Source organism: Ylistrum balloti, unplaced genomic scaffold, assembly GCF_031769215.1.
Source record: "Ylistrum balloti isolate Yb309-2 unplaced genomic scaffold, AGI_CSIRO_Ybal_v1 Utg369752, whole genome shotgun sequence".
NCBI lineage: Eukaryota > Metazoa > Mollusca > Bivalvia > Pectinida > Pectinidae > Ylistrum > Ylistrum balloti.
In genome coordinates this window covers 1,262,501-1,279,570 of record NW_026781955.1, presented here as the reverse complement: position 1 = coordinate 1,279,570, position 17,070 = coordinate 1,262,501, and the positions used below count along the sequence as shown (strand labels likewise).

Genomic DNA, 17,070 nt, shown 5'->3' with positions numbered 1-17,070 from the left:
ACGGACTCATAAAACACAGGTTGCGACAAGAACACGGACATATACACATTCTTTAATCTATTTTAAATTTTGATAAATATTTTCCATTTACTCAATCTCGTAAAAACTTTGCGCGGGAATTTTCACAATGTTGATAATATTTACAGTGTTTTTTAAATGTTGAGACTCTGTGTCAGGAGAACACAAATGAGAATGACGACCGAGAAAAAAACTATATCGTATCGTGTCTATCTAATCATCATCAGGGTGCCCTTCAACGGATAAAAATACTCATTTGGGTCAGGAAAATTCACCCAGTAAGCTACTTTCTTCGTTGCCCTTGTGTCAGACGGGTAGCCGCCGTTAAGGTTGGCTCGCGTACATTTTTTATGCCACCAACCACTTTGTCGTAGTACTCCACAGTTCTCATCGTCGATATCATTGTCTCTGTCAAAGGTCGTGAAGTCGAAGCCATTGTCGTTTTCCATGGCATCATCTGAGCAATAAAAACAATTTTGTATACAACAAGGTTTATCAATGACGCTGACTTCAATTGTACTTCCGACTGATACAAAAATCTGCGCGTTCAAAGTTTTGTACTTCTCGTTTTGAAAGGTGGGTATAACACAGAACCTTTCACTACCTGGATAGTTTTTAAAAAATGAAAGAAAATGTTTTCTGCTTTATATTTGTTCAGTTTCAGTATACTTTGTGGGTTCATTTTTTCACGGTTGGAAGGAAATATTTCATTTCATTGACTATTCCTTAATTGTTAATCTAAATTCAAGTTGTGTATTATAAACAATCCTCAAAAATAGCGAAAAGAATTCTCCCGGAAATTACAGACTTCACAATAATTTATTAGAAACAGGGCCTATACCCGGATGTTAAATCAATCAAACGGTGGGATGTATTTACAGGATAAAAAACAAACATTTTATATAAAGACTTACACAAAGTGCCGGAAAAACCTGTTACGAAAATTCTATAATTTTGATCTTCGTTTGCCACCTGGAACTGTGAGTACTGAACGTTTGCCGTTGTCCCGTTATAGGCTGTTAATTCCACACGTAGGATCCTCGGGACGGGTGTTAGAAGGTTGAGGATATCGTTGCCTTTGACAAAAGAAGGTGGAGAGTAAAATTAGAATTTCTTATCATTCTTACACATAACACATTCCTTATATATCTTTATTTATTACATAATTGGCGTGCTAGATTACACACATGTAATATAACCTTTTACGACGTCGATCTCGGGCTAAGATCCTGTAACATCCTAACTTCGGTTAATGTCTCGTTTTGGATTATGTTACGAGATCTTATCCCTCGACAGGGATACCCTGATCCTCTTCAGTAACAGGTAATAGATTTTATTAGTCACATCGTGCAGTAGGTATATTGCATATTCACCAATGAAATACTATTTGCAGCATGTTGGGGAGACCAAAACAAATCAAGCACTGCAGGAGTAAGATGATCAGCAATACCTCAGTAATTAATGGCGACCAGCAATGCCTCAGTAAGGAATGTCGACCAGCAAAACCCCAGTAAGGAATGTCGACCAGCAATGTCCCAGTAAGGAATGTCGACCAGCAATGTCCCAGTAATTAATGGCGACCAGCAATGCCCCAGTAAGGAATGTCGACCAGCAATGCCTCAGTAAGGAATGTCGACCAGCAATACCCCAGTAAGGAATGTCGACCAGCAATACCCCAGTAAGGAATGTCGACCAGCAATGCCTCAGTAAGGAATGTCGACCAGCAATACCCCAGTAAGGAATGTCGACCAGCAATACCCCAGTAAGGAATGTCGACCAGCAATACCCCAGTAAGGAATGTCGACCAGCAATGCCTCAGTAAGGAATGTCGACCAGCAATACCTCAGTAAGGAATGTCGACCAGCAATACCTCAGTAAGGAATGTCGACCATCAATACCTTAGTAAGGAATGTAGACCAGCAATACCCCAGTATGGAATGTCGACCAGCAATACCTAACTAAGGAATACCGACCAGCAATGCCCCAGTAAGGAATGTCGACCATCAATACCTCAGTAAGGAATGTCGACCAGCAATGCCCCAGTAAGGAATGTCGACCATCAATACCCCAGTAAGGAATGTCGACCAGCAATGCCCCAGTAAGGAATGTCGACCAGCAATGCCCCAGTAAGGAGTGTCGACCAGCAATGCCCCAGTAAGGAATGTCGACCAGCAATACCTCAGTAAGGAATGTCGACCAGCAATGCCCCAGTAAGGAATGTCGACCATCAATACCTTAGTAAGGAATGTAGACCAGCAATGCCCCAGTAAGGAATGTCGACCAGCAATACCTCACTAAGGAGTGTCGACCAGCAATATCTCACTAAGGAGTGTCGACCAGCAATACCTCACTAAGGAATGTCGACCATCAATACCTCACTAAGGAATGTCGACCATCAATACCTCACTAAGGAATGTCGACCATCAATACCTCACTAAGGAGTGTCGACCAGCAATATCTCACTAAGGAATGTCGACCAGCAATACCTCACTAAGGAGTGTCGACTTCTTAAATTCTTATTTGTAAATTGATAGGTATTTATTTTGCACTGACCACTTTCAAAATCACCATTCTCATATAATTCTTAAAGTTCAATGTCTCAGCTTTCGTTACTGTTAAAATTGGCGATGATTTTGAACTTTACCTCGGAAGCAAAAGATAAAAGATTTTTGTTTTTTGTTTTGTTTTGTTTTTTTTGTTTTTGTTTTTTTTTTTTTGTTTGTTGGCATTTTTTGTTTTTTGTTTGTTTTTGTTTTTACAGTGTGGATGAGTTGAATAGTTGGTCCTGTTTGACCATACTCAAAACATTATTTTATATATTTTTGTGCATTGCACTTGTCATTTTTATCATAATTTTTTTTATCATAACTATGTATATATTTATTAAAATCTTTACAATAAGATTTCTTATTTTTAATCAACGAACCCTTATTTGAATTGTGACCCCGATCACACTCAGCGGCTACGCACATGATGTAATGAGATCTTTCAAACACTTGCTGAGGATGTATTTTGTTCGATATAAATGGCTGTCGGTGTTCATAAGCCGAAGAGATCATCGGAACATTTTATACTATATATCGTTCTCAATTATAGTGTGTACCTTTGTCTTTGTTAATGGTCTATGAATATGATGTGACTTTTGGGTTGTGTCTTGAATAATGGACAGATTGCCTCAAAATATTGACAATTAACCCGTCCGTACTGTCGTTATTACTTCATTGATCGTATAAATACTATTTATTAGTTACTGCGATGTGGCGTTGATATATGAATCAGTAACTTTTGTCGGGAGCTTTAAAACATTACTTTCCATCATCGGTTGGTAGTCAACAAAGCACTAACATAGAATATTTCTAACGTTAAAAGAAAGCCAAACAACAAAACAAAAAGAACAATGCCTGTTGTAACAAATATAATGTGTTTGAATCAATCATGTCTAGATATGTAAAGGGATTTTTATGTCGTGCTTGTTCGAATACGAATAATCCACAAACTCTTAAAATTATCCCGTCAACTACAAACATGTTTATAAAATGTACTTATGTAAACATGGATAGTTTCACTACAATTATCTCAAAAAAAAAAATAATAAAAAAATAACTTAAACAAAAACAACGCGATAAACAAACAAATAGAAACGAAAGTCACAAATGGATTTTGTAGTTTTGTCACACTGTAACTTACCGATCCAGAAGTTTCCATTTAGATTTCCAAAACCGTTCTTGTATTCTGTCCAGGTACGATAAAAATCCACATCTGAACTTATTCGCCTCTGTATCACCTGCAATTAATTAAATCGTGCTAATCAAACACCAACTACACGTATGTCTTTCGATATCGACACTAGCAAGTTTCACTTTGATTACACATCCAGCAATTCTTTGTTTACCTACACTGTATACATGGTTTATCACTGGCATTTAAAAGACACGCTGCTCTAGTTCCATAACTGTACGACTTAATTTACGGTGAAGTGTTTTTCACCTGTGAAACATTGTTTTGTATACTTAACTTATAAATAATCAGTTTAACATGTTATAATTTCTAACATCTTAGTTCCATGTGAAACATTTCAGTCATCATTTTAATGTCATCTTAAAATATATTTTCGAAAATGAATTAATTTCTTTCCGGATCTAATAATAGTTTTATAAATTGCACGCCAATTTTGACCAAGTAGACTGGGTTTATAATCGTGAAACGATGCGGACTTGTGACGAGCATCACAGTGGAACATCACGGTGCCCAACGAAACAGAACACTGCTCACTGAGATCACAATGAAACTATTGTTTACTATCAGTCTCCATCAATCTGCTTATCTAGAAACCCTGGTGTGTAGGTTCCCCATTAGGTGTCGATATTACCACCTAAAGATCGTGACAATAGAACAAACCGTTATATGTCGAATGTGGAAAAACGATATATATAAGAAAGTAGGATATTGACTATCCAAAAATGGTCAAGTTGCGATCGAAAATTGACGTCATTTCGATTTTAAAAGAGATCACCTGTGCTGTTACTATGATGAAAAACTATGGGGAAGATTTATGGTCGCCATAGTGATCTTATTGAGATATATATATATTTCTATGTGTGATATGAAGCTGGACGTGTTTGATGCTCGTTAGTTAGCCTGTTGTTTCCGTTGTTGCATACCTTGTTTTTATTTCAGAACTTGACATTACAAGGTTTGCAAGGCAGGTGTCATCGATGAAGACGCAGACACTTACTCTTCCGGAGTACATGGTCTATTTCCCTTGTACTTTTTCAGTAGTCTTTGTGTAAATCTTTCTTTTGTCTATATTTTGCCCTAGTTTTATGGAACTTGAATTTGGATTATAAATATATTGCCATGTTTGTATTTTCTTTATTTTTTTCTTCAAATATTACGTACGACATATTACATTGTACGTCCCCAATGTGATATGTATTTAGACGTGCTTGATGCGCGTTAATAAGCTGCTGGTCCGTTGTGGGTTATCGTGTTTTCATTTGTGAACATGATTTATAGGGCGGTTGTCGTCGCTGAAGCAGGAGACGCTTACTCTTTCGGAACATCTTTTCTTGTTATCTTTGTACTTTTTACAGGAATTTCCTAATAAATATTTCTTTTGCTCATCTTCTGTCCTAGTTTTTATTGAATTTTATTTTGCATTGTAAGTCTGTTGACATGTTGGTATTTTCTACATACATACGCATAATACAGTATCTAGCTCACAACCATGCGATAGGATCGCGCGTTTTATGCGGTTGATACTATAAAAGTGTTTGATTAATTAAACGAAATTAAATTAATTGGAAATATTATGTGACTATACAACCGGATCGCGCTTTGTCTCACTATTGATTTCACAGTAGCAACAAAGATCGCATGTATACGGATATACACGGGTTTTTTTTAAAAGCGATAGAAAATTAAAATTGTAAATAGTACCTACGCTCGTTTGGGCATTTAATTCTGGGGAATTATACCCCGATTCATTTTATGTTTGGTTTTTTGTACTTGCATTTGTTACATCATTCCATTTCCATGTAGTTCTCAAGTCTATGTACCTGCCAGGGCTTGCCCTGTAAATCACGTGCATACACTTTACTCGCAATGAATTATTAATTACACAATTCCGTACTCGCAATGTTTATCACAACTTTTGTTGCAGTGGGGTCGCCCACTTCACCTTATAACCTTCAGGGTCGCCTGGTGGTTGTGTCAGCTTTTGAGGTTACACTTTCACTTTATTGTGTTGTAAGTAATTTTGCTTATTTATAATTAGATAGGTTTTTGTATCTTTGCTTTGTACCAGTTTATATTTTTTTTTGTAATTTTACTAGGAGGGTAAGATAGTGAGCAGGCCCTAAGATTGCCAAAACCTAGTTTAGATTTTTATTTCTATGTCCTGAACAAGGTAAAGTTAGAATTTTGATGTTTAATTAATTTTCATTTTCTCTGTCAAATGCTGTTTGTGTCATGTATAAAGTAATACTGAAGGAATGTGAATAAAATTTTCTTTGTGACTATAAGAATGTTTCGAAGTTTTATTGCTGAGACAAGAAGAGACGTCCATTAAACGCTTTTATATATAGAATGAGTGTTTGTACACTACAACTGATCATATGTGTCAGTTAGTAAACAAAATGTGCATATAGCTATTTCATATGTACCTGAAAGTTTACGTGTGTCCGATCTGTAAATATATGGCTTAATTAGGAAAAATACTAAATTTATATTAACCACGATAGGACCGCATATTGTGCACAAAGAAGCAAATTTCTAAGGTTCGCGTACATTGTACACTAATTCAAGGCCTTCCTATTGATTGTTATTCTCAGTTGTATATCCTAACGCAGAAAAAAGATCATTTTTCTAAAGCGTAAATATCAACTGAAAGCCATAACGCATGAACACGTAACATTGATCTCCTTTTAAAACTATAACTGGGTTTTTAAAATATGTATTATCTTGGTTTTATGATACATTAATTATTTAAAAACCCAAAGTCTGACTGCGTTGATAATTTTCTCTGATAAGACTGACACAGGAACAATAACCCGGCGTAATTGTTGCTAAAAGAGGACCTGATATACTATTTTTATAATGTTATGATAACTACCTTCAACCATCGCTTCAGCAATCATGATGGTAGAGTGTTCTGTTGTTGAAAGACTATCACATGAGTCATACTACACTTTCGTGTTATTTTTTGTTCTTGTTTATTTGCATGCTTTGACATCACATAAAGGCCCATGGACGATTTCGTTCACAAAATTTGAATTCTTTATTCCAAATAACGACATTTTAAATCAAATTATCCAGAATGTTTTAAAACGTGATGCTGATATTATACATCATGTGTAAATTGACATCAATATATAGGTATCAGAAGTCAATTTAAGGATATAGATATGGAGACAAACCTCGTTATCTCGAAGTCATAAGACTCGAAGACCTCAATTAATTCAAAATATTTCGTCGGTCCCGATCATGCTTCACTATGAAATTCGAACTCGCTTAAGTCGAATATTCAGATTACTCGACCTTTCATTAAATGATGTAAACATTAGAAACAAGCATTTTTCCTTTGTTCCTTGGACGTAAGTACCCCACAAGAGAAAATATGCTCGAGCAGAGTATTTTGTTTTCATAAGCATTTATTGGCCAGTGAGCGATTGTCATACTTGACGATTCGTTTATCTTTATTCCTATGAGTTCTGATCACAAGCTCCAGAGAATCTCCTACTCTGAAGAAGCGGAACTATTTTAAGTTCGTGTGCATAACCTTGCCAGATGGTTACATTCTGGACAGAGTAGGACGTTTTCCCCTGGAAGCGATAATAATGCTGCGATTATTACAAACCCAATCATGGGTAGTCTCTCTGGCTGGAGAAAGATGACATTGTTGTTGTCGATCTAGGGTTTAAGGATGTTTTGCCAGATTTGGAATAACTTAGTTTGACAACAAATAGGCCGTCTTATCTAAATCTTGGCAGACACAACATGACTTGATAGATTTATAACTAAATCCAGAAGGGTAGTGTAGTCAAGGATGATTCAAGCTATGGTTTGATGGAAGTTGGAAGTTGTAAGAACATTTAGTTTCTGTGGTACCAGGGGAAATTTCACCTTAGTGGGTTATTAGCGAAGGTGACAGTCCCTTTGTACTAATAAAACCAAGTGTAAACATTTGATTCAAAGTCGTTTTACAATACAGATTTTCCCCTTTGCTCATGTTTCCTAAACAAATGCATCAGAATATTGTCAATCAATTTTAATTACTTTCCACAATACTCCTAATGACAACTCTCGGGCAATTCATCACATGCTATTTGAAGATTTTTTGCACATAATTACGAACGAACTTCAATTTGAAATAGCATTTTTGACCTCCAGAAAATTTGCTTAATGTAAAATAGAACACCATCACATTTTGTCTCTTGTTCTCAATTTATCTCTAACATGTTATTATCAGCATGTTCATGTTTAGTTTTCTTTAAAAATTGAAGAAATGATATTGTAAAAATTTTTCCCGAAAACCATACATTTGTTTTCATTTTTGGCACAAAAATGGTGCTATATTCTCGCTTATGTACATGTTTGGCCTTCAATGCCTATTTGTAAACGTGCGACTACAGACGCTACCAATACCAAATACAAGCTGTTGTATATTTTTTCTTGTGCCACACCTTTGAAACCAATTTTAATTTGTCTTATAATACTGATAATTGCTAGTGTCTAGTATTACATATGAGAGGTATTGCTCTTCAAAAATAATTCAATATGATTTACCTTATTTTCAAGAGTCTGTAGAAGGGAACACATATCCCCGAAAGGTTGATTTTAGTACCCTTTTCCTATTGAAATACATATGCACACCATTCCAAATTACAAAACAAAAAATATATAAATTCATAATCTTCGCTGTTTTTCAGTCTGCTGACTGGATAATAAAAGCGCGATACTAACCGTCCATGGCCCATCTGCAGAATCCATGTCGCAGTACACCTCCATGTTGTTTCCTTCTGCTGTAGTGATCTTGTAAACTCCAGATGGATATTCATGTGGAATCTTTGAACAGTTGCTGTATTCTGAAACTAATTAATCAATTAAGGCAGATTGATGACACTGTTAAATCAGCAGTTGTATATTCAATATATGGATTATAGTAAGCAAAGTTTTAATGAGTCATTTTTTCATTTCCTTAGATAAAGCCTCTGTTATATTGAACTTTAAAAAATCTTTCAACTCAATATTTTTATCAAATAATGAAATTATGACACAAAACCAACGAATTAGGACACATACAACATCAAAATCAAAACTTATAGGTGCTATCCACATGTGTGTCTTTTGTACAGTCTTCGGAATTGCAGTTGGTAGACACTACCAGTGGACAGTTCCCGAGGTTTGCCGCAACCTGCTTGCTATGCTTTAATATTTGAGTTCAGAATGTACATTTACGTGACATTTAAAGAAAATCATTCCATATTAAGAATTATTCAATTTATTAGATATAAGGCATTATTTCAATCTTCCTTAGTAGCCACATAACTTTTAACAATTTTGGTCTTTAACATCTCTGACGAATCCAAGTAGGACGAATGAGCTGTATGATGCAATTTAATTCATTTGGGTCATCTGTATGAATGAGGATTATTTTAAAAGAACAGGTGAAATTTTTCATAGATTTCATATATGCAATCATACAAAATGTGTTTGTAAGTTAAAGTAATAAAAGGCGCCGCAATGGGTCTGTCGATTAGGGCGTTGTCTTACGTAATATCACATGCAAAACCCGAGGTATGTGGTTTGAATCTCCATACCTGAGACAGCAGGTGTATCTCATTAAGCTTAGAAACAAACTGACCGCTTTGTGTTATGGTAGTTGTTTCCATGGGAAGGACACGTTGGCGTGCGACGGCCCTCCCGCATGTTGTTCATTGAGGTAGTCACAAGTCACTACAAGGATTCCACGCCTCAAAATGACCGCAATAATTCACGGCTAACACCCCCATCACCCCACCCTCAAAAGAAAAAGAAATAAACAAGGATGAAAAAAAAATCAAAGAAAAATTTTGAATTACCCAAAATAAACACTAATAAAGAAAGATACTTACTCTCATTACTCTCAATCTTCGAGAAGTGCCAAGTCTCCAATGCTGCACTAGCGCTCTTGTCCTCAACAATCGAACGGGAGTAGGTTTCACATCTTTTGTCTACATTCGTGAATGAAAAAGAATGACATTCCTCATTGTCGCAGTGCTTTGCACAAATTGCAGGATTCGGGACACCTGTATTTGTATTGAGTAAATACATACTATGATTTGCAGTAGTTACCCGTAGAATTCTGGTAAACAGAAAGCGTTTCGTCTCGACTGTACCTGTTAAAAAGAGCAATGTCATAGCCAAATATTTTATTTCCATTGCCAAATTAATCCATGTAATGAAGTTAAAGAGACAAGTTTCATCGCAGCATTGTGTCACATCAACACACAAAACTTTCGGCGAATAGTGTGTTTCTGATGTGACGTAGCCGGTCTGGTGTAGCTGTTACTTCATGCCAATGTCCTGTCAACATGTATCCCTTATATGATATTCGACCGACTACTGCAACTGGCTGTAAAGACTACTGCTATCACGTCAGTCATACTATTGATCTGTATCGCTAGAGAATTCTCTGCTTCCTTGGTATGTTAATACCAGTGAACCATGGCCAACAAACACGATGCGAGTAAAAATCAAATAAAAACAAAAACAAAAACCAAAGCAACAAGCTCGTGTCATAATATTCATAAGTGACGACTACTAGGTATCTTCAAAACCACATTTATTTTATTCTTTTCCAAATATAATTAACTTCTATAGATCCCAATTCCTGTAAATTCATTTATTTTTTAATCTCATGGTTCTATAAAATCACATACTTTCGTTGGCACTTGATTTCGTGGATAAACCTTGTTCATGGAATCCTGTAGTGATTTAATCTCTCAGATTTGTACATTTTTGTCATTTCATGGAGATACAGATTTGTGGGTTAAGAGCAATCACGAACTGAATTTCCATCGCGAAAATGATTGACAATAAAAATCTTTATGTTCTAATTCTGAGGATCACTGAGTTACATAGACATGCATTTAACAAGAGATTAGTATCAATGGATCGAAATGGGAGATGAATACCAGGGTATCCTCAAGAAAACAGACAACATCGTCTAATCTAATCAGATAATGGAGTCCATTTGACCATTTTATAAAGTTGATTACACTAGCTACTTATCTACTTCAGCTTTCTTACTTAGACTGACCAAGAGTTACATGGTGGGTGTGGTCAACAATTCAGAAGACGCTTACCCTTCCGGATCATCTTGTCTTATTCTCTTGGTAATTTTTCAGGACTTTCTGTGTAAATCTTTCTTTTGTTCATATTTTGCCCTTTTTTATTGCACTTGCGTTTGGATTATAAAATTACATATATATGTATGCTGACATGTTGGTATTTTTTTTCTTTTTATCAACTTACATTTCTGTATAACAGGCGATTGACTCGAACTGCACAAGTTTCAGATTCTACATCGCTCGATGATTCATTAGGAATTACAAAGTTTATCATTCGAACACTTACAGCTTCAATGCATACATGCTCATTGCTAATCGATGTGAAAAAAAGAAAAAGCATTAGAAATACTGAAATGTCAGCCGCATCTCATTTCAAATTCAAATTCGATTAAACTAAGGAGACAACGGAAAAGCATAAATACAATAAGACCAGGTGTATCGGAAGTTTTGGCAAGCGTAGTAAGTAATGCCATGTTACCAAATGAGAGAGAAAGTTTTCAATAACGAAACTACTAAGCATATTAACGAGAATCAAATAAGTCCGACTTCCTATAGCACAGAGAAGCAAAATAGCCAAAAACGAGAATTTTATGCCGAAATGACAACAACTAAATCGAAATTAAAAAACCCATGGCAGAATATGAACCAAAGAATAATTTGCCAGTCGTAAAATAGATATAGAAAGCAACGCCAACGCTAAACGTCTTTTGCTATATCATCAATCATTTAAGGTTATATGAATCCATGTTATGTCGCAAAAACAGCCATTTCCATCAGTCGTTACGATCACTTCGTTTCAGAAGAGAACTTTAAAATATTAAGATCTGCCAAATAAAGTTAATTGAAGAAAATTGTATCATACTGTAGTTTCCTCCCTCCAGGACTTGTTAGTGATACTACATTGTAAAGTACTTTTGTCCCTCTATGATTCGCCAGTGATGCTACATCATACAATAGTTTCGTCATTCTAGGACTCGTCAGTGATGTTACACCATACAGTTGTTCCGTCCCTCTAAGATTTGTCAGTTATACTACATCATTCAGTACTCTCGTCCCTCTAGGACTCGTCAGTGATGTTACACCATACCGTCGTTTCGTCCCTCTAAGATTTGTCAGCTAAACAGCTTAACAAAAAACCAAATTTTACAAAGAGAAAAGATTACAACAAAAAAGTATGAACCAAAGAACATTTAACATGAAGATTGTTGAAAAGTACAAGTAGGAAACACCAGATGTTCCGAAAGGGTAAGCGCCCTTTGTGTCATTGAAGACATCCGCCATGCGAGTTCATATATTTCAAAGTCAGTATTTATAGAAAATTAATTTATTTAACCTAAGGGATGAAAAACTTTACAATTACTACTTAAGTTGACTTGATATGGAGAACATATGTTTTGGGGAAAAAACATTAAAATCCAGAAGAGTAAGTTTAAAAGATCAAGAATCAAGATCTGCTAAGATAAAGTTCCTTAGAAAGGACGGCACTCAGAATCAAGGATTATGTAGGATTTTGTTATTGAAAGAATGTCGAGTTCGAATGTATTTCCTGTAGGTAATGCCTACAGCAATGTACACATCCCGGCTCTATGGAACGTATAGAAGTTCAGCACAGCATTTACATATCTCCAGTGTGAAGTGTATCAGCACATCTTCAACAAATATGTTTGAACCCTTTATATTCATCATTGATAAGGTGGAATTTTTACAAATGTCGTTGTTTTAAGATCGGGTTGATTTAAGGCTAGTTTTGTTCCAGTTGTTATGTATTTCTGCTTGTTTTGAAACGTAAGCATTTTTTTTCAAAGACATAATGGAATTCAATTTTATGTATGCCTGAACGGCTCCTGACTTATTGTACCAACCCATAGAAATAGCAACATTGCATATTACACAAGGTACTTTCGGAATGATTAATTTATGCTGTGCATAATGTCACTATAACAATCTTCAGTGCAATGAACCTTCTGTATAATCTTATATTTTCACCAGGCAATAAATACGTTCACGGCCATTTATGAGACTGAAACAAAATAAACCAGAAAATACCAACATGTCAAAATAATCACAGGGTAAAATCAAATTAATTTAAACTAGAGCAAAATATAAACACAAGAAAGATTTACACGGAAACCCTTTAAAAAGTACAAGGAGTGTAAGACCTGGTGTTCCGGAAGGGCAAGCATCTTCTGCTTTAATGACGACACTCGTCATATCAAACAGTACTGTAATTGTACAGTATTGTAATATGACATATTTTCGCAGGCATCAAACTTTTAAAAGTTTCGTTGACACTTGGTTTAGTGAATAGGCCGTATTCATCAAAACCCCATGTACTGAGTCAGTAATAGCTCATTCTGCAGAATGTTGTGTCCATGCATGGTCTGGTAAAGATCCGAGGTGCAGGTATCGACGCTTCTTACCCGTGTTGGTTTGTGTTCTTCAGGAAGCCGAGCAACTGACTGGTCTGTGTTGTTGTGGTTGTGTCAGTGGGCAAGACACTTCACTCTAGTTGCGTTGGACAGCATGCAACACACCCATCTTCAGTACTGCAAGAAAACCTGCCTCAATATGACTCTGGTTGTTCATGGGTCGATAAACAAACAAAAAAGTATATAATTTCATGTACCGGTTACAAAATAGCAGACATATAACCTTTTGAGAAGATTAGCAAAACTCCCTTGTTGAAATAATTAATAAAATATGTCTTTCATGATTGAAGGAGTGAAACAAATTGTACAAGTAGTATAGCATATAAATGTATATCTGTATCAGATTAACAGAAAAGTAATTACTGATGACATAAATTCAGGAACCCTTTGGGAGATATTCGATCGAACATTTTCATTGGAAACTCAATAAAGTTCTGGCTTTATGTAAGTATTGCAAGAATGATGTTACGTTGATTGCGAAGAGTTAATAATTTCAGCTGCAAAGTTGTAAGAAAAAAGTACGTATTGATTGATCTTGAGTACAATTACCTTTACTTATAGCGATGATTAGCAGTGAAATTATATGCCGTATAATTAAACATAGTCAATTCATTTTGTCGTTCACCAAAACAGACACGTATTGATTTGAGGATGGTTGGAAAGTCCTGCACCCTATTGAACAACACACAAACCCCACTATGACATAAACTGGTCGGCTTTAGCGGGAAATCCCCTTTTTAAATTAAGTCTATTGTTATATACTTAGTTGCTCATCTAACAAACACAGAGAAATATATCTCAAGGCTAGAATAGCTCTGCCTTATACTCCTGAATTACTGTACCAGATGTCCTACAAAATGTACGTTATATCCCTAACAGCTATATGAATGGGTTAAGTACTTAACTATCAAACAATTTCAAACAGAGAAGTGAAAATTTTAGAAAATATTTTCAACTTGTAAGAAACATTAGTGAATAGTGTTTCCATTAAAACTTCTATTCGTTTTTGATCAATCAAAACATAAATAGCAGAATTTAGCTTGCTGGACTTAAGGGGAAAATACAGAACAGGTTTATGTCCCAGAAATTTGACATCTGTGTGACATACAGCCTGCATCTATAAATCTTTCAAGTATTCATGATTAAATTCACCAGATTCTCAACGTCTGTCATATTCATAAACGCTCACTGTTCTCCTATGAGACATGAAATATATCTTTAGAACGTTGTGTAAAAGAGCTGCCTTGAATAGAACATCACATTGTTAGCCACAAATATATGATAACTGACAATTATGTAGGACTTTCGCTGTTGTTCGCTTCACTAATAACATGTACTGCATTTAAATTACTTATTTCTTCGTTTGAATGCCTCCTCTGGACATGTTAGTCTTGCTCTTGTTTGTTGTCTTCAATTAAGACGAGAAAACGGAAGCTATTCGGGGGTCAACTTGTTAGGTGATTAAAATGTTTTACTGAAGACACGCAAGTGAATGGCACCGTTAATCAATTTTATCATTAGTTACATTAGTGCCAAAAATTGAACTAAACTGTATTATACAGCTATTTCGTCCTTTTCGGACTCGTTAGTGATACTAAGGGTCTATATTGTTGAAACCTAGAAAGCGAATCAGGAAAATCAGAATAATCGAATGAGTAAAAATCTAGATTTAACGATGTTAAAAAACAAATACATATTTCGCTTAAAAGTGTTACTTATCTCGTTAGTCGTTGAACCCTAGTTATCTCGTTTTATCTCGTCGAAATTGTTCGTGTTGAAAGGAGTTGGTTATCTCGTAAAGATACCGTATTTACCCCATTAAAATGTTTTGGTGGTCTCAATAGAGATAGGCTTTGGATACTGGATACTTTGAAATATCCCCAGCTGTAAACTATATGAACATTTGTCAAATATATTGGTTTTATATTTTAGTATCACCACTTGCTTACGACTATGTCTCCAGACTATATATTACAGGTAACAGAGAATTTATTTCACATTCTCAAATCTCATTTCAGGAGACTTTGAATTAAATATCAGATTTACAAAAGGAATAGTTTAATGAAATGCGTTCTTTTTCCCATTCAAACTAGTGTTGTTTTCTTACTATCACCATAAAGCGTGATCGTCAATACATTTGCAATCACTAATTGTTTTTTTTTTTTTTTTTACAAATATTCCACAGCTATCCCAAAATGGAAGAAGACGGGCTCTCTCAATGCTCATGGGAGGTAGCATTCAACAGCAGGGTCACAAATCGGCTATAAGTGTTGATGACAGACCGAGATCCGGATGTCAACGTGTAATGTCGCGAAGTAAATATCGGTTCTCTAAGCTTGTCCACTTGCGTGACAGGAGATTAATGACAGCCGAAAACGGCGCGAAATGCCATTGGTAATTGAAACCGTCGAATCTAACAAAAACTAAGAAATAAACTTCGAGAGGAAAATTTCACCCACGCCGCGAGTATGTTGGTTTGGACACCTTTTGAAACGTCGAGCACGTCGTATGCGATGGTTGACGGCAAATGTGGCAGTTAACATGTGTACCGCATCGAAAAGAGCGTCTTGCAGACGTGTTTTGGAGTACAGTTATGGTTTGGGGAGAAATGCTTTAATTTAGTGATCATTAACGAGAACTTAATGGCTGTACGCTATCGAGATGAGATTTGAGGCCTTTTATTACGAGGCACCATTTGTCTTTTTAGCATGATAACGCTTGGACCACACGTTCCAAGAGTTTGTAGGAAATTTCTTCATCCCAGAACATCATCCTTACCAATTGGATTCCATATAGCCCCAATTTGTCTACAATCAAACAATTGCGCAATAAATCATACAGAAGAGTGTGGTGAATCACAGTCTCGGATGTTTTTAACACAATCGCCAATGGATCACTATATTCTGATATGCAAAGGTATATAAAAGCTATTCCCTATCAACCCCTAACACTTCCTGTATACAATATATAGTGAAATCAAAGTCTGCACAAGTTACGATTAAGTATTTCACCACACTTTTCATGACGTCAAATAACAAGTACGAGGTTCCAACAAATCTCACCTATTGCAATCAACTGTGTCCCATTTTCTGTTTATCTAAATTTATATACGTGCCTCCAACTGGCTTCATGGTGCAACCCACTCACCAGATAACAAAACAAGTACAGGTCATATGCATATATAAAGCCTTGTAAACAAGCACATACCTGTACTTCAGGGTTAAAATGTAAATGCATACGGCGATATGCAGTTGTCTATGAGAACGTATCACACTCAGCATAGTAAGTAAATCTACAGACACCATTTTTGAAGTCAGTGGAAATTATTGTGTTGTCGTATACATTGGATGGATGTATTTTTATTAACAAGTGGTTTGATTTACTGTAATTGGGTGGTCTGACTTTGATCACGAGGTCACGAGGTGATCACGATTAACTATACAGTGTACATATCCCTCGTATTGCTCTGAATAACTGCTACAAGCCATAATTTCATAAATGGTATCAAAAATTCAAGAAACGTTTCTATGAGGTAGTTTTACAGAGCTTAAATTCAATAAGTTGTGTCGATAAAATCAGCTTCCGAAAGCCTTGCGTTTGACAAATTTTATCACGATGGGACAGGCCGCGAATAAAGCTCAGGTTCCTGTGCATGGTAAAGGTCAAACAACCTGCCTTCATCACCAAGGACACGAACTTCAACTCTACTGCACCACATGTAAGGACTTAGCCTGTATCACGTGTCTGTCTACCGAACATGACAGCCATTCCGTATGTGGACTTATTGATAT

General features: G+C 35.9%; 1 protein-coding gene across 1 annotated transcript; it reads right to left on the bottom strand.

Moving 5' to 3' along the window:
• Positions 1-227: 227 nt before the first annotated feature.
• LOC132543321 (fibroleukin-like) lies at positions 228-10,878 on the bottom strand. Its single transcript, XM_060206809.1, has 6 exons — positions 10,866-10,878; positions 9,633-9,806; positions 8,482-8,609; positions 3,706-3,802; positions 933-1,094; positions 228-475 (listed from the first exon to the last, which is right to left on the bottom strand). The coding sequence occupies exons 1-6, from the start codon at positions 10,876-10,878 to the stop codon at positions 228-230; spliced, it is 822 nt and encodes a 273-aa protein (XP_060062792.1).
• Positions 10,879-17,070: the final 6,192 nt, after the last annotated feature.